The sequence below is a fragment of the Tachysurus vachellii genome, chromosome 12 (genome assembly GCF_030014155.1).
Source record: "Tachysurus vachellii isolate PV-2020 chromosome 12, HZAU_Pvac_v1, whole genome shotgun sequence".
NCBI classification, from domain to species: Eukaryota; Metazoa; Chordata; class Actinopteri; order Siluriformes; family Bagridae; genus Tachysurus; species Tachysurus vachellii.
This window is the reverse complement of record NC_083471.1, coordinates 6,849,844-6,869,027: the sequence shown is the minus strand read 5'-3', so window position 1 is coordinate 6,869,027 and position 19,184 is coordinate 6,849,844. Positions and strand designations below refer to the sequence as shown.

The 19,184-nt window shown below is 39.4% G+C and overlaps 1 protein-coding gene across 1 annotated transcript; it reads left to right on the top strand.

The window, feature by feature from the left end:
• Positions 1–2,773: 2,773 nt before the first annotated feature.
• On the top strand, positions 2,774–4,643 carry lratd1 (LRAT domain containing 1). Its single transcript, XM_060883211.1, has 2 exons — positions 2,774–2,900; positions 3,215–4,643. The coding sequence occupies exon 2, from the start codon at positions 3,256–3,258 to the stop codon at positions 4,021–4,023; it is 768 nt and encodes a 255-aa protein (XP_060739194.1). The 5' UTR covers positions 2,774–2,900; positions 3,215–3,255; the 3' UTR covers positions 4,024–4,643.
• The last annotated feature ends 14,541 nt before the right edge of the window (positions 4,644–19,184 follow it).

The window sequence follows — 19,184 nt, the reverse complement described above, 5'->3', positions numbered from 1 at the left end:
ACATCCTGAACTATAGAAACCACCAAGAGAAACAAAACTCTTTGACTATGCTGTATTTCTAGAAATATACACAGTCAATAAGATCAAATCATACCAGTTATATTGTAATGCATGTTATCCTTACATGGACTATTGCAGTTGAATATGTTGAATATTGTATATAATATGCTATTCTATACTATTATTTCTTTAATATTATTATTAAAGGGGGAAGTCGTGGCCTAATGGTTAGAGAGTTTGACTCCTGACCCTAAGGTTGTGGGTTCGAGTCTCAGGCTGGCAATACCACGACTGAGGTGCCCTTGAGCATAAATGGCTGCCCACTGCTCCGGGTGTGTATTCACGGTGTGTGTGTTCACTGCTGTGTGTGTGCACTTTGGATGGGTTAAATGCAGAGAACGAATTCTGAGTATGGGTAGACTGTGTGTCATGAAAAAAGAAAAAATAAAAATAATAAATTATGGTGCAAGGACCTACTGTATATTTAATAAACCCTAGATGGTGAATCCTTAAATACTGGCTTAACAATAATAATAGGAATTTAGAGTATTCTTTCCACCAGCTGATATGCTCTAGGAGGTGAGGGGAACCTGAAGAACCCAGGAGGTGCACAGAAATGTTACACAGACACTTCACATGTATATGAATATTAAATTAACATCTGCTTAGATCTCAATCTCCTGACATCTCTTCCATGTCACAAAACCAAATAACGGGAGCCTATTCTACAGGACCGGTGTTCACACACATTAACACACACTACAGACAATTTAAAGATTTTAATCAGTGTACAAAGCATGTCTTCAGACTGGTGGAGGAAACCGGAGAACAAGGAGGAAACCCCGTAAGCACAAGGACAGAAGCAGGGGCGCAACCCTTCAACACCACAGGTGTGACTCAAATAAGCTAACCACTTAGTCACCATGAGCCTCAGCTCAATTTATAATTAACTAGAATTAAATTCTTATAAACTATTGCATTGTGGTCCAGTTTTCACAAAAAAAAACACAGCACCTTTCACATGATTTATTATTTATTATGTACCTGAACTTATGTATGCCTACATATGGCTTAGGCAAGACTTTAATACACAATAAATTGCTTTATACAGATACTTGAGTAAAGAATAGGACTTGATGATAACTCTCCAGTGTGATGTATCAACATACTGTACATCCACGTCTTCACGCTTTCGCTGCTTTGCCTCCATCTACAGAGATACATATATCTTGCCTGCTGTTTTTATTAGTCTCCTTCATCTTCTTCTCACAAGAGCTCACTTTATGTTCCTCCTTCTTTACCATTCACTTCTCATACATAAAGACTTCAGGCACACACCAAAATGTCACAAATATTTTGGTCTTTTAATTCTACAAATTCTCTCTCTCTCTCTCTCTCTCTCTCTCTCTCTCTCTCTCTCTCTCTCTCTCTCTGAGAAAGACAAGTTCAGCAGACCTTTCCGTATGTGAAATATTGAATGATGGGGCTGGTCTTAAAAGAGGATCGCAATGCTGTCACATCGATGCTGATCAAACCAGCTGTCGAGATTTACGCAACAATGTAAATTCTAGTAGTTCAAGCAAAATAATGATAGATAAATGAAAGCATGGCATGGTGTTTTAGTGGTTAGCATGTTTGCTTCACCCCTTAGCTCTGGGGGTTGGATTCCTGCCTCAACCCTGTGTGTATCCTCAGGGGTTTTCTCCAGGTTCTCTGGTTCCACCCCAAGACCAAAGACATGCCTTGTAGGCTGATTGGAATCTATAATTTTTTGTCTGCACTGTCTTGTCTGTCTTGTTTGTTTTGTCTTGCACTGTTTGCACCAGGTCACACAGATGCACTTTATGTGGCTAGGACTAACTTAGTAAGTGCTTAGTTCTGTCTTTGTTTTATGTAGCACCCTGGTCCTGGAGAAACATTGTCTCATTTCACTGTGTACTGCAACATAGTTGGTTAAATAATATAAATGGTTGAAATGACAATAAAAGCTTCTTGACTCTTGACTCTTGACTTGACTATACATTTTCTATAATGTGTGTATATGTGTGTGTTTGTGTGTGTGTGTGTGGGTGCCCTGTGATTGGTTAGCACTCTCTCCAGGAAGTCTTGTGCTTTGGGTCCCCTGGGATAGACTCCAAGCTCCCCATGACCCTGTGTAGGATAAGTGCTACAGAAAATGGATGGATGGATGGATGGATGGATGGATGGATGGATGGATGGATAATGGAAGGATAGATGGATAATGGATGGATGGATGGATGGATGGATGGATGGATGGATGGATGGATGGATGGATGGATAAATGGATCATGCAAGGATAGATGGATGGATGGAACATTTTTGGAACATGGATGATGCAAGGATAGATGGATGGATGGAAATTATTTAAGATTGCAAAATATGATGCAGTTTTATTATTTATATTTTGCAGTTTTCACTATTACACAAGGTTTATTTATGGTCCCCAGAACGGATTCCAGAGTTCTTCGACTTTGATGCAACACACTGACTGATCATGGAAGTGATGAGAAAGGGAATCACTAAACGTGCAGTGCAGACTACTGACTACGGAGTCCTGCAGCAGGATTGGGAAACACTGCTATAGACTACACAAATGATAAGCCTGTTGTAGTGTGATCAGCAACGCGCTCCATGTTCAACGACGCGCTCTACGAACCAATCCGCGGCACACGGGGTGGGTTTTGTTGCGCGAGGGCGGAGATTTCGCTTCTATTTAAAGTGAAGCGGTGCATCGAGTAAGAGAGTAGTTTTAGCTCCGAGCAGGGAAGAAGTGGAGAGAGTTACTGTACGAGGGGGGAAGCCTTTTGTTTGGACTGGAGAACAGTGCAAGACGCATGGAGCGGAAGATCAATTAGACGCGTGCGCTCGGAAATACGCAGGTATTCATTTCAGATAGAAGACCATGTGGGTTTAAAAAGGCTTTGCAGGTGTTTAGGTCTAGCGAAAGAGATCTATATGTTTCTCCGGGCAGTGAAGAGGAGATATGCATGCTTATGGAGCTGAAATGTTTGGTGTGTGTGTGTGTGTGTGTGGTTGTGTTGTCAAACATTGATTCGCCCTTGTGTCTCGCTCCATTCTGCGGTTCGCTCCAGGCGCAGTGACTTGTTTACATATCTGAGCGCATGACCGTAAGACTGATCTGTTCTTGTTTTGTTTTGCGTTTTTATTTATTTTTTGTTTTTTTTGGTTACAGAAGTAGCTTTCCATGCCTCTCGCGTGCCTCTCCCGTCCTTGATGGGCAACCAACTGGACCGGATCACGCACCTAAGCTACAGCGAGCTACCCACTGGGGATCCGTCGGGCGTGGAGAAGGACGAGCTGCGCGTCGGCGTCGCCTATTTCTTTTCCGACGACGAAGAGGAGCTTGACGACCGGTCGCTCGAGCGCAGCCCGAGCGAGGAGGGCGCCGTGGACACGTTAGACGAGATCGAGTACTCGGCCTTCTGCTGCCACGAATGCATCTTCTCCAAGGTGCGCGCGCGCGAAGACCTGAGCGTGTACCCGGTGCCCACGCTGCTCGCCATGTGCAAACCGGGCGACGTGCTCGAGCTGGTGGCGAGCGCTCAGGCGCCGCACTGGGCCGTGTTCGAAGGCGAGGACCAGGTGATCCATCTGCACAAGGGAGAGATCCGCAAGGACAGTCTGTTTGACGTGAGCGGCGGCCGCCGCGGGCGAATTGCTAACGACCGCTACCGTTTCCGGCCGCTGCCGCCCGACCTGGTTGTGCGTAATGCGAGCGGCCATCTGGGGCTAAACCGCGCCGACGTGTGCTGGACGAGCTCAGAGAGCTTCGCCGCATGGTGCCGCTTCGGCAAGCGCGAGTTCAAGACTGGAGGCGAGGCGCATTCAGCCGGTCAACGTTACCTGCTCAAGGTGCACCTGTCCGAGAGCACAGTGCACACGCTCGTCTTCCGCAGCCTCGAGGAGCTCATACGCGAACGGAGGCGCGTGGACGCCAGTGGAATTCTGGAGGAGCTTTCTCTGCTCGATGCCAAGCAGTAAACGGATTTTTGGAGGTCGTGTTTTTTTTTTTTTTTTTTTTAGGTCTCTTATTTTGGTTGTTGAGAAAAGCATCGCGGTCACAGTGTGGGGACTCTACACGCGCCTGCGGCACGGACAGCTCGTGTACCTTTCATGCAAGACTTTTAAGGAATGTGCGCTTTTCATTTTAAAGCTCAGTGTTCGCAAAGACAACGCCCTTTATGGCTCGTGCCGTGTGATCCGGTGCACTCCAAAACACCACAGACCTTCAACAGAATAAACCAATGCCCATTGACCATAGTGCAAACTGGACGGCGGGAAGCTCAGCCAAGCCGCAAAGGATCTGGAACGGATTGTGGCAGATGGTGCGCGCTCCGGATTCTTCCTTTCTTTCGTGTTATTTAAAAAAAAAACAACAACCCAAAAGCTTTAGCATTAAAGACGCGCCGCGGAGATCACGCGCCACTGCGTAACGACTGTGATCCGAATACGGCGACCTTTACACACGTCTGGCATTTCTTTTATGACAACACGCAAAAATGTACATTCTTCTCATTTCTTTTTCGGAGTCCATATTTTTGTATTTTAGTTAGGCAAGAAAATCTTTGTTTTATTGAAATAAAACTTAGATTGCTCTCTGAGGCGTGTTCTCGCTCCGTTACTCTGTGTGTGCACGAGCGCTTTTTGCTGGCTGAGCTGCATCTCAACGAGCATCACAAAATCCTTCACGAGCCTTATTACGTGCTTTATATGCGCCTCTGTGCGTCCAGTTCGATCAGGAGGGTTGTTTTTTTTTTTTTTTTACACTAGGAGGATAATGCGCAGCTTCGGATATCCTACCTGTGGTTCTGTTGTGTAGTACAGACGTGTAATAAACCGACTCTCACGTGCAGAGTGCATGATGATTAGGTGCTTCATAAAAGTTTCATAAACAGCTTGGGTATTAGCTGATGACTTGTCAGTGCAAGGAATATGAAACTTTTTTTTTTTTTTAAACTGAGGATGCCTAAAGGAAAGGTGCAACCTTAAACAAGAAGCTGTTTTTATTGATTGATTGAATGATCGCTTGATTTTGAGTGTCTCAGTGGTTTGATGATGCAATCTGGATTCCTTTCACGTGAATGCTGGAGCTCGGCAGTCTGATGAGTGTTTACAGATTTGACATGCTCACATGATTGATGAACGTTGATGAACACTGGCAGGAGAGTTTGGTTTGTGCTACTTGTAGCTGTAGAAAGCAGATTGTGCTGCATTAGGCCTTTCGTGGGCCGATTTAGCATCGTTAGTGTCATCAAGCGAAGGTTAAAGGTCAGACTCGGGAACATCTGTGCCACAAAAAGCTGTTTCATTCCTCGAGATTTCTAAGTGCCACTGGGTCTGAGAAGTATTTATCCAAATCTTCTGCAGTTCATCGTGGCTGGAGGACTTGTGTGGAGCAATAATCTGTGTGTGTGTGTGTGTGTTACATTATGCAGTACTAGCAATTACAGTCATGCTCCGCTGGCTTTTCTATTAGAGTGTGCTGGTTGCTGGGATTGCTTATTATTTTATATGAATATCAAGACTGATCAACCTGCAGTCGCCTTAGTTTTTATCTTCTGCTTATATTTTCTTGAGTCCACTATAAAGAATGTGTTTCAGAAACTTATTAAAGGCTAATTGAATTTTCCTCCTATGTTTTCTTTGATAACTTTCACACTGCTGGCTTCAGGGAATAATTTCATAATGTTGACTTTATAGTATACAACATAATTGTGCAAGTGTGTTGCTTCATCATAAGCAGTTCTTTTCAAGGTTTCTGCCTCAGGTTGCCACTGTTGTTGCCACTTGGTTTGCTTGTTAAAGACATCCAGATTTCTGTAAATCTGCTTTGTGATGACGTTTATTCAAAGGGCTTTTTATGTTAGATGGTTATAGTTTCTAGTTTTCTGAAAAGGTTTTAGTTTGTTTGCACTTTTTCTTAGGAAACACTGCTGTTGAGTCCTGCTCAGAACCAACCAGAAGGACTATCAGACAGATGAATCCATTTATTGGCAATATTAACATTGCACTCTGAATCTCGGTTAGTTGATCAGATTGTTGTGTCGGATTGTGTTGTGATCGTGCTGTTGGTCATCCTTCATCCTTGGTGCTTCAACCAACCCGTGCACGATGTTTGGTGTGTCTGAGAGATTAATATGGAAAAGAGGAGTAATATTGAATATGGAATGCAGGTGAAGTATTTTTCTGAAGTCTTGGCCATTACTGTAAAATATTTAGGATTTTCATGCCAATATACTGGTTTCTTAAACTGATTACAGATGCAAGTGCTTTCGCTGTTCAAACGCTTGACTGAGGGCTCATTTATCTCCTGTTTGAGTTACTGTCACAGTCGTAGTTTGTTGTTCAGCCATCAAGGAAGCTTCTGCTCTGGTCTCTCTCTCTCTCTCTCTCTCTCTCTCTCTCTCTCTCTCTCTCTCTCTCTCTCTCTCTCTCTCTCCCTCTTTCCTCCTCTTCCTGCTCCCTTTGACAGTCTGTCTCCTGTGCTGTCTTTTTGAGGCTAAGAATTGAGGGTAGTGGGGCAGCAGGCTATATGCAGAGAACAGGGACAATCTCATCTCTGTCTCCTCATCCTCCTCTTCGTATTGGAGGAAGCTTACTAATTTATTTATTAATGAACACATTTATGCTCTGATTGTGTAATGTTTTAAAACAAACATAGACCTGTAATATACAGTATGCTAGCTTTCATTTGTTTACTTTTTCCAGCTTGCTCTACCCCATAGTCTCCCTGTCCCACCTCTTTACCTTAACCGGTAAAGTTCTTCCTGGCTACCTTATAACAATAATATAACTATCATTTGTATAGTTCTCATCTTGAGCTGTTGAACCTTCTGATTGGTTTCCAGTGGTCTGTTCATTCAAAAAAAAAGTTTTTTTTCTTTCTTTTTTTGTTTTGCTTCTTTTCAACAAGGCACAGTATTCGCTTAGCCATTTAACGTTCATTTTTTTCTCTTAACCTGCCATTCAAATGTCACTTTAAACACCCTGGCCACAAATTCTCTGATTGATTGATTATTATTTATTTTTTTAATTTTTTTATTTTGTTTGTTTACACAAAGCTTTCTGGAAGGTGAAAGGAAAAGGTAAAGAGGCCTGTAGTTCTGGGAGGACGACCGTGTCGTAGTAGGGCTGCTATTTTTAGATGCTGCAGCACCGGCGATTTTGTCTTCGTGTTTGTAAGCAAGACCGCAAAAGCATGCTGTGGTGCATCACATCTCAGGGGGGAAAAAAAAAGATAATCGATTTTCCAGGATCAATGACCGTGACTAAACAAAAATAAATGTGGAGAGCATGGATTTTAACCCTGAACTTTTATGGTTTGTTGTGGGACGCAGGAGACAAATGAAGCGATTAGACCTTTACATGCCAGGGGACACGTTCACACCTGTAGACCTGAGCGCGTGCACACACACACGCACATGCGCACACACACAAACTCACACGCACGCACACAAACATACACGGTCATTAATAGTTTCTATAAATAAAAAAAAAATCCTTTAAAGGAAAAACTATTAATTTATTTTGCATATTGGTTTTTAATGCTTTTCTGTGTGTTTTGATCATTTTAAACACATGATCAAAGTCACATGATCAGCCCTAATTACAGTTTCAGTAAATTAAATGACGGTATATGTTTCCGATTCCATTGAATTCATGTCCACTAGATGGCGCATCAGAGCCAAAACATAGCGTCATTCACAGTAATATTAAAGCCAGTCACGAGCTCTCGTGTCTCTTTAAAACCTTACGCCGTCATCGTGAATGTTGACATGAGCTTCGAAAACTATTACCTTATATTTAAACATTAACAAACAGAGCATTTGTTGGTTTAAAGGCCACATACAAGGTTTTTTAAGTTCATACATTTACGGCATTTAGCAGACACCCTTATCCAGAGTGACTTACTGAGGGGGCCAGAAGTGGCAGTTTGGTCTTGGGGTATGAACCCATGACCTTCTGACCACTAGACCAACACCTTAACCACTGAGCTACTGCATCCCACATACGCTACCTGTAACAGCTCATCTTAATACTCTAAACAGAGCAGAACTATAGCATTGGAACACAATGCTAGTTTGTTGTCATTGTCACATGATGCCTCCGATATTTAATGTTAATGTTTGTCTAATGTGTGTCAGGCAGCCATCTTGTGTAGACATAGAATTCAGTTCTTTCAGGATTTCCTGTTTTTGGGTGATTGTTGAGGACTCAAACGCTCGATGTTCCTTCATCGATTTCAAAAGCTTTTATTTTATTTTTTTCAGTTTTCCAGAAAACTACATGATAAGCAAATCTTGGTAAAATATGTTCTGCTTATTATTTATTTATTTATTTAATTGTTTTGTTTGTTTGTTTGCGATCGCAAAAATTGTGAAATCCTGGAGGTTCTAGATAAGGCCTTTATTTTAAAATATTTTGTCCTAAAACAAAACAAACTATTCATAAGTTTGTGTTTACCTGTTCATTGAGAGAAACCTCAAAGCTGTTTTTTTTTTTCTCACTATCAGCGAGAGTTATGTGCGATGAGTTAAAGTGAGAAACATGCGTGTAGTCAGACTTTTCTTCAGTTCCCCGCTTGCTTTCATCCAGTTCTTCCTTGTGATTAGTTCATATTTATTTTTTGAGACATAAAAAATAACCATAGTTTTTATTGATACAGTATTTACAGTGAACTTGCTTGGCTAATCTGCTAACAAAGCCTAGCATGTAGCATGTTCAAGCATTTTTTTTTCAGGTAAAAAAAATAAAAAATAGCTGTACTGTGAACACTCACAACACTCGGCAGCATCAGTCACTACACACCCACAAGAGACAAACGACAAGAACTGACTCATCACAGGCTAGTGCTAGTGTAAAGCAACAGATCAAAAGCCAAGATAGAGCTAATAGTTGTAATGTAGTGATACACATGCTAGCCTTGAAGGATCAAATCTATGGACATCAACTTTACCAGCTCTATTATTAAGCATTTATGTACATAACCCAGCAATTTTTGGGATTGGTACTCGATAATTGCTTTATAATAAGCTCCTCGATGTATTTACCCACCGTACAACTGATCAGTTGTTTTATTGGTGTTTCTGTAACAGCAGCTCGGCCTGTGTAGCCATGCTGTAAATCATTAGCACAGTTCTTCTAACATGTTATCGTTTCTGTAGCCATGAAGTCTGCAAGCAGTAAATGGATAAAGTTGATAATAATCAGATTTGGAAAATGTTCTGTTTGTTTAGCGCAGTAGTTTTTGGAAAGAGTTTCTGGTGTCGAACACTTTGTAAGAGCTCAAGATTAACATAGTACCTTTTTTTTGTGGGTTGCTTAGCAACTAGCTGCGTTGTTGGTGGTGGTGGTGGTGGTGGTGTTGTTCTTGTCGTAGAGGAAATGTTAGAGTTTGTAGCTGCTACATGACATTTTGTTTAAGACATACCACAACTATCTCAGTAAAAGTGTGTTTGATGGAAAATATGGTAAATGTTGTCGTAGGTGATGGTAAACTCCGCTTCGAGTCAGATCACATCACCCTGTCACTCCGTTGTCTTTACGCAACAAATCACAACAAACATCTTATTCACGCTTCCTAACTCCGAACACCAAAGAGTCAGCGCATAGCGCCGATGGCAGACGAGTAACGACATCGAGCTGGCTCGTGTTTATCGCATCATCTGGCTCACGTACTGCTGATGAACTCACAGATTTTAAACTAACAGAGCACAAAACACCGGCTGGATGAAAACGAGGCTCAGAGCAAAGCTTACAGATGGGTCCTGTAATTGTTTCACAAATTTCATTTGGCTCAGATGGCGATTGTCTTTTGTCAGATGGTTATTTGGGGTTCACAAACACTTCGCATTGCCATAAGTGACCTTTATTTGAATCAAGGGAACCAAATCTGACCAAGAAACAAATGAGGTCCAATGTGACACACACAGACAAGACATTTGTTACATCAAGCTACGTCATTTCAACCTTACGATACACAAATTACTCATTTTTATCTAGAAGAACTAGAATAAATGTAAAATAATGAAACAATAGTAAAAAAAAGATGTCAGACCATAATAGCAATAGTGGATTATCTCTTGAACATGTTTTGCACCAACATCAGGAGGTTGTAAAGCATTCACTCACACACACACACACACTTATTATGCAATATTTACTTTAATATAAGTATTTGGTTTTCACCCATTAACTAGATCTGTCACATTCCTGTGTGTGTGTGTGTGTGTGTGTGTGTGTGTGTGTGTGTGTGTGTGTGTGTGTGTGTGTGTGTAATAGATGGAGAAGCAATTTCCTTCTCTCTGTCAATGTTTCTGGTTGGGTTTTGAACTATAACGATTTTTAACTGCAATATTCAGCTTCTAGCTGAACATTGGTCCTTACATTTGTTATTGTGTGTGTGTGTGTGAATTCCTCAGTGAAACTTAAAAAAGTGTGAGCTCTAAAGGATGGACGAAAAGACATTTTTACGGTTGTTCGTGAAATGTTTGATGATTAAAGTTAAATCCAGAGGAACACAAGAGGAACACGGTGTCAGTGTAGATAAGTGTGTAGTTCTACATATATTAATAAACGTGTAAAAAATATCCCAAGATTTTTCAAAGCATTCCTCATACATTTGCATAAAACAAATACATACAGTACATATTATATAAGATACTGTATAGATTTTAAGATTAAAAGCACATGGTTCAAAATATGTTAATGTCTTTCCACCAATCCAAAAGATAGATAGATAAATAAATAAATAAATAAAAATTGTCCCTCTGGGGGAAGCATTAAAGGTTCCATGTAGTCCATCTAAAGCCCCTTTAGAGTTTTTTTAATAGTAAATAAATAACATATTTTAACCCAGCTTCAAGGTTCCTGGATTGATACTGAGCTCAGCCGACTGTCTCATGTTCTCAGCATGTCTCTGTGGGTTTATTCCTGGTTCTCAGATTTTTTTATATCTCCCAGAAACACACATGGTGGCCAACTGGCTGCAATATATGTTTGTTGAAAATAAGAAAAACATAAATACCAGAGAACTTCTGGAGATTATGAGAAGTTTACACTAGAGTATATGGCTTAAAGTATGTTTACCCCTGACCATCACAATCATACCCATACTGTATGTGCTTGTTGATGTATCTCATTCCAGATTTATTTAAAGCCCCTTTATAATTATAATGTGCTCCACTGTGCTCTTCTGGAAGGTTCTCCACTAGATGTTGGATCATGACTGTGTGGATTCATTCAGCTACAAGAGCATTAGTGAGATCAGACTCTGATGTTGGGATGTTGAGGAGATTCCAGTTCATCCCAAAGGTGTTCGGTGTGATTGAGTCTCAGAGTCTCGGTCGAGTTCTTCCACTTTCTCCAACCTTTACCTCTACACCACGACTCCAGGGGGTTGAACATGTTTGTAGTTCCAGTGAAGGTAAAAGCATACAGACATTCTATACAATTATCTGGGAATGTAGCAGGGTTTTGTCCTGCCTTGTGCTCAGCGTTTACACAACAGACTCCAGATCTACTGAGCCAGACCCAGCTGCAGGATTAGCTAGTGCACAACATCTCCTCCCTCTTTGCTGTGGAATGGAGAAGAACATGTACAGGTTGGATTTACTCACAGTGCCACACTCTGCAACTTTTAGATATTTTTAACCATTGGGCAAGTGCTCAAGTGGCTCAAGTGCTTAAGGCTTTGGGTTGTTGATTGGAAGGTTGGGCTTCAAGCCCCAGCACTGCCAAGCTTCAACTGTTGGGTAATTGATCAAGGCCCTTAACCCTCCCTGCTCTAGGGGTGCTGTATCATAGCTGCCCCTGCGTTCTGATCCCAACCTCCTCATTCTGGATATGTCTAAGTGGCGATAATAAAAGCTTCTATGCCCCAATTTCATTCTTTTCATGTCCTCAGCCATCTGCTTTAACGGATTTTGCCACACCATTTACAGCCCACCAGGATTGTCATAAACCTGCTCTTTCTGTTAGAGCTCAATAATTAGCTCCAGCATGTAGCAGGCTATTGTATTCGACATTATTGTAAATGAGAAAACTTTAGAGTTTGATTTTTTTCTATACTTTTACTAAAACGTTCAATTCATACCAAACATGAACATGTAAAATAGAAACCTGACTTAACACAGCAATTCATGTGACTACTGTTGGTTTATCGAATGACAAACTGATTTATAGTCCTCTGAATTTTTATTTTTATTAGTTTTTTCCTTGTCTTGAGTCTTTAGGTGTTCATGTTTAAAATAAAACACAAGGTTTTATTAGTGTCGTCACTACTAGGCGAAACCACTGAACATTTACAGGAACTACACAAAAGCAGTGGAGAGAAGAACAACAGTGATATGGGTTTAAACAAAGTAAAAATAATGGCAACAAGTTGATGGAAGTGAAAAGGTCAAGTAGAATCATCACATATAAATTGTTATTTTACATTACTGAAATTCAAATCCATTCATTTTCACTGGTGTTTATCCTACACATGGTCACAAAGAGCCTTGAGGCTAAACTTATGGACACCCAGTTCATCACAGGGCACCATTTAGAAACGCCAACCAAACTGCAACCCCTATCTTTGTGCTGCTGAAGGAAACACATGGAGATAACATTCAAACACACAGGAACCTTGAGGAACCATCTCTCCCTGAAGACCTCATGCAAGAGTTCACCTTTTATCTAAAAAGGATCCATAAGAAAATAAATTCAAGATATTTAAAGATGATATTATTCTGGATACAACTTCACTATACAGTAGTTTAGTAAGCCCCGCCCACTTTCACACACCTTTCCACAAATGGAGACTCTTTATATCTCACCTCTTTCTTTACTTGTAACCTGACTGTGGGGTAAGACTCTCTTCCGCTCTGTGCACTTGGTGTTCACGTGGTACTTCTTTGTGTTTTACAAATTAAACACTACACAAAATCAATAACTTTGACCATTTATTAAAACATTTTTCATCAATAGTGTGACTGATGATTGACATACAGCTTCCCAACCCTGGTCCTGGAGTTTCCCCTGTGCTGCATTATACTGTATTTCCTTGTCTAACACACACACACACACACATACACAAACATACACTCACACTACATTAATGCCGGCCCTAAGTTGCTTTTTTTCTATTCTACTTTCTATCATCACTGCTAGTTCTGGTCCATTAATCTGACTGGCCGAGCAGAGTCCCAATAGTGCTTATATTTACTCTAACCACACTGAGATGTTTCACTATGTGTATCTTTCTTCTCATCTTCGTCTCATCACCATGTAAAATTCCACTTTCAGTTTAAATCAGTTGCTGCAGCCGTGATCAGCGCACGTGGCGACTTTTTTTCTTCAGGATCTGCTTTTGCATTTTCCATATTGTGGAAATGTCATTAAGTCCGTACTAATTTCTTGTTTAGAGAACTGTTGTATAAGAGCATGCTGATATTTCTTAAATAACATCATGTCCTAAAGTGTTTTATTCCAATTATAGTACAACAATCTCACGAATAATTTATGTATCTATTAAAATAACGACACATTGTACTTGCATGCATTCAAACAGCTGTTAATACCTATCCTTTAATGTCTCTCTTAACATGAATGGGGTTGAAAGGAGCAGAGAACTAAGAACTTTAAAATCCTCCTGTTTGTCTTGTGTCCACGGTGGTGCTAATATGAAGCTCATATGCAAGTAGACACTCAGAACTTGTAGTGTTTCATCAGTATTTCTGTTTTTCACTGCAATACATAGAGCGATATATTCATAGAAAAGGTCCAGAAAAACATAAACGGTTATTTTTTTCTCCACACAAATGTTTGTATTTTCAAAGTAAATGTTGATATCGAACCCATTTCTGTTCTCTGAGATGCCCCAAGTGTTTGTTCATCTAAAAAGCAGCTCAGATTTGATCTTCAACACTAAAATTCAGTATAAGGTTATCAACAGAGGTAAAAACACCCATCTCACCCTGAAAGATCAAAAGAGTCTTGACTCATTTTAGATCAGACTCACGGACAGAACATCATTCACTTGTTTACACTGATTGAAAATTGATTTATGAAGCAGTTAAATTGTGGAGAGAAATGCCCCACATTGACGTGCTCACGCTTGCTAGTTAGCACGGTATCATAGTGTAACATTCAGTCCTGAGGCAAAGTGATGTTTTAGACAGATCAAGCAGGTCTGTTAGGGTTAAAAAAAAAAAACATCTTATTATTCTCTCAACCATCTTATTTCCCTTTTCCCTTTTGCTAAATGGAAATGAACTTTCCCTCCATACCTGCGTTCACACCCACAGCAGGGATCCCAACCACTTATTTGTTTCATTTGTTTGTTTTTTGTTTGTCTCTGTATCTATCTAAAAAAAACCTTCAGTCTTTTTCTAATTTATACTAATTGCAACATTTTATTCATGTCATCCCTCATATTTACTCTATTTACACACCTCCTTTTGCGACACACCTGAGACGAGACACGGTATTGCTTTGTAATTGTTTTTTACAAAGACAATTTAATCTGACATCCTCATAAACGCTCCCGTTATAAACCATCTAATTATCAATCCATTTTTTGTTAACAACTTTAGCGACAGAAAAACACAGGAACGTGACCGTGGTACGGAGTAAACATTTCATGGGACGCTTTGAGATGGGCTTCAAATTGCTCTGGTTTATTTTCTATACTCTCGCTATCACTTTTGGACAGTTGAATGCTCCTCAATTTGTTCAATAATAGCACAGTTGAAATGGTGTGTGTGTGTGTGTGTGTGTGTGTGTGTGTGTGTGTTGGTGTAAAATATGGCTTGGTTGGTTATCAGAAAACCCAGCAAGAAGTCTTTTCCTGCAAATGGACAGAAGCCGAGTGAACACACGCAGCTTGGTAATTTAAGAGGAATGAATTGAATTATATATGAATGGTCACACACACACACACACACACACACACACGATCACTGGTGTCGTTACACTCAATCTTAGAACTCAAAATATGTATTTAAAATAGAAAAATATTTTGTTAGGAAGTAGAGGTGCCAAAATTTATGCTTTATCCATAATATTTACAATAATTAAACCCACGCTACGGTGATAGACAAGACATCTGTCAATAAAAATATTCTTGTAAACCTTACTGCGTTTTCAGTTTCACTTTCATCCTCACAGTCTGAAAAATGGCAGTGACATTGAACAGAAATGAATGAGTTTTGAAGGTTGTAAGAATTTTTCACGTATTTCATTCTAGAGAATTAAAGAATAAACATCTTTACATTTAAAAGTATCTGCACAGTGAAAAGAAACACTTCAGAAACACTCTTTTACTTTAAACATATCCTTTATTCTCTTTCCTTCATCTGTGTTTCCAAAATAAATCATTCTGAAGATGAATGAATTGATGATTATATAGTATTTTGTTAGTAAGTAAGTAAGTTTATTTATAGAGCACATTTAGGTTCAACTTACACTGACCAAAGTGATGTACAAAACACAATAAAATTACAACACATAGTAAAATTTCAGGGCACGGTGGCTTAGTGGTTATCACGTTCGCCTCACACCTCCAGGGTTGGGGGTTTGATTCCCGCCTCCACCTTGTGTGTGTGGAGTTTGCATGTTCTCCCCGTGCCTCGGGGGTTTCCTCCGGGTACTCCGGTTTCCTCCCCCGGTCCAAAGACATGCATGGTAGGTTGATTGGCATCTCTGGAAAATTGTCCGTAGTGTGTGATTGCGTGAATGAATGAGAGTGTGTGTGTGTGTGTGTGCCCTGCGATGGGTTGGCACTCCGTCCAGGGTGTATCCTGCCTTGATGCCCGATGACCCCTGAGATAGCCACAGGCTCCCCGTGACCCGATGTAGTTCGGATAAGCGATAGAAAATGAGTTAGTGAGTGAGTACAATTACATTATACAACAATAAGTATAAAAGAATAGAGATGTAAAAGGAGGTAATGAGTAAACGATAAAAAAAATAAACATTAACGCCAGGTTAAGAGGCTTGTAAATGTATTTCTGTAATGTACAAAGATGCCTGTCCTATTAGTGCTTTAAAAACTATTAGAAATTTAACTGTATTCTAAAATGAACTGGGAGCCAGTGAAGAGATGCCAAAACTGTAATGATATGATGGTCTTTTTTTGTACCAGTTAACAGCTTCACGGCAGACGAACTATTGAAGGCTAGTGAAGACCGATATACAGTATAAGGACTTACAAAAGTCCTGGTAATAACTGTTCTTGAAAACAGAGCTAATTTGTTAGTCATGACAGAGTTCAGGATCAAAAAGAACACCATCAATAGCCATTTTTACATATGGCTTGACGTGTGGAGCGAGATTGCTGGACAAGTGGCTTCTATTCAATGGAAGGACCCAGAATAATTACCTCAGGTTTATCATTGTTAAGCTGAAGGAAATTATTTGCAATCTAGTTTTTAATATCTTCAACAGTGGCTGTAGTGAGGCTCTAGGTTTTAAATGGAGATAAAGCTGAACGTCATCAGTGTAAAAGTAAAAAGAAATATGTCCAAGTGGGAGCATGTGTAGGTTGAAAAGTAGTGGTGTTAGTAACTAACTAAATAACTAGCTAACAATAATTTATGGCATAGCTTTAGTTTTTAGTCTCATCAATTAGGTTTTAATGTAAAGAAAACTATTTTTTTGATTTGAATTGTGTCCTTGCCATCAGAGCTATTTGAATCACAGGGTGAATAAACACATAAACAATCACGTACACAATCATTTGCTGTGTTTTGGATCCTTTGCTGAGATGGATCGACGTGGACGTTGCTCTTTAAAATGAAAGAGAAGATCCTAGTAAAGATAAAAGATATTCATAAAGCATCTTAACCCTTAAAACAGCTCTTAAGGTATATATACAGTACAGTATACAGTATACAGTATATATATATATATATATATATATATATATATATATATATATATATATATATATATATATATATATATGTCATCTAGAGATTCTGCCTCTATGTCATCTAGAGATACACTAAAGTCTCTGAAACAGAGCAAAATCCTATAGCGCCAGAAATTATATCCTTTTTCTCAATGGCATTTCTGCACTACAATTATATGTATTTTACATTTATTACATTAGTAACATACAGATGTTAGAGCATCTCTAATATGATCGGTCATGAACACAATCCCTACACTATATAGTCTCAAATATCTTAACATAGAGACAGAGTGAAGGCTTCTAATAGACCAAATGTTAAAAGGGCTCCTAATATTTTAATTTACTTTAACAACCAATCACAGTCTTTAAAAGAATGTGTCATACCTAGTAACCGTGTTAAGCCCCACCTCCTCTCTAAGATAAAAGTTGTTGTATTTCCTTACTTAGTGTTGCTCTGAGATTGCTCCTGAATCACTCTGAAGATAAGGTTCCTAGTTAGATTTTTTTAAGCTAAATTAGGAGCTTTCTGAGATCATTCTTAAAATCTTTATAAATATGGGCCCAGGTCTTCAGCTGTACCAGAGGCAGTGTGTAATACATACTCAGATGATATCTGTATTTCTATCCACTACACCAGTCTAACAGCCACCACTGGCTTTGCCCTGTAAGAGAATTGAGGTTTTTTCCAACAGCAGCCACTTCTTTTTGAGGCAACCACATACCGTAAAAGCAAGGCATGACTCAGAGGTCACACACAGTAACTATACCAGTACCTAACACTACTGGATATCAGTACCTAACACTACTGGATATCAGTATCTAACACTACTGGATATCAGTATCTAACACTACGGGATATCAGCATCTAACACTACTGGATATAAGTATCTAACACTACTGGATATCAGTATCTAACACTACTGGATATCAGTATCTAACACTTCTGGATATCAGTATCTAACACTACTGGATATCAGTATCTAACACTACGGGATATCAGTATCTAACACTACGGGATATCAGTATCTAACACTACTGGATATCAGTATCTAACACTACGGGATATCAGTATCTAACACTACTGGATATCAGTATCTAACACTACTGGATATCAGTATCTAACACTATGGGATATCAGTATCTAACACTACTGGATATCAGTATCTAACACTACGGGATATCAGTATCTAACACTACGGGATATCAGTATCTAACACTACGGGATATCAGTATCTAACACTACTGGATATCAGTATCTAACACTACTGGATATCAGTATCTAACACTACGGGATATCAGTATCTAACACTACTGGATATCAGTATCTAACACTACGGGATATCAGTATCTAACACTACTGGATATCAGTATCTAACACTACGGGATATCAGTATCTAACACTACTGGATATCAGTATCTAACACTATGGGATATCAGTAACTAACACTACTGGATATCAGTATCTAACACTACTGGATATCAGTATCTAACACTACGGGATATCAGTATCTAACACTATGGGATATCAGTATCTAACACTACTGGATATCAGTATCTAACACTGCTGGATATCAGTATCTAACACTACTGGATATCAGTATCTAACACTACTGGATATCAGTATCTAACACTACGGGATATCATAAACATAAATATCTAAAAAAAAAAAAAGCTAAATATCAGTATCTAACACTAACACTAGTGGATATCAGTATTTAACACTAACACTACTGGATATCAGTATCTAACACTAACACTAGTGGGTATCATTATTTAACACTAACACTACGGGATATCAGTATCTAACACTACTGGATATCAGTATCTAACACTAACACTAGTGGGTATCAGTATCTAACACTACTGGATATCAGTATCTAACACTAACACTACAGGATATCAGCATCTAACACTACTGAATATCAGTATCTAACACTACAGGATATCAGTATCTAACACTAACACTAGTGGGTATCAGTATTTAACAATAACACTACTGGATATCAGCATCTAACACTACTGCATATCGGTATCTAACACTACTGGATATTAGTATTTAACACTAACACTACGGGATATCAGTATCTAACACTACTGGATATCAGTATCTAACACTAACACTAGTGGGTATCAGTATCTAACACTACTGAATATCAGTATCTAACACTACAGGATATCAGTATCTAACACTAACACTAGTGGGTATCAGTATTTAACAATAACACTACTGGATATCAGCATCTAA

Excerpts from the sequence above, each read along its gene's own strand:
- lratd1 (XM_060883211.1), top strand. The coding sequence starts at position 3,256 with ATGGGCAACCAACTGGACCGGATCACGCACCTAAGCTACAGCGAGCTA.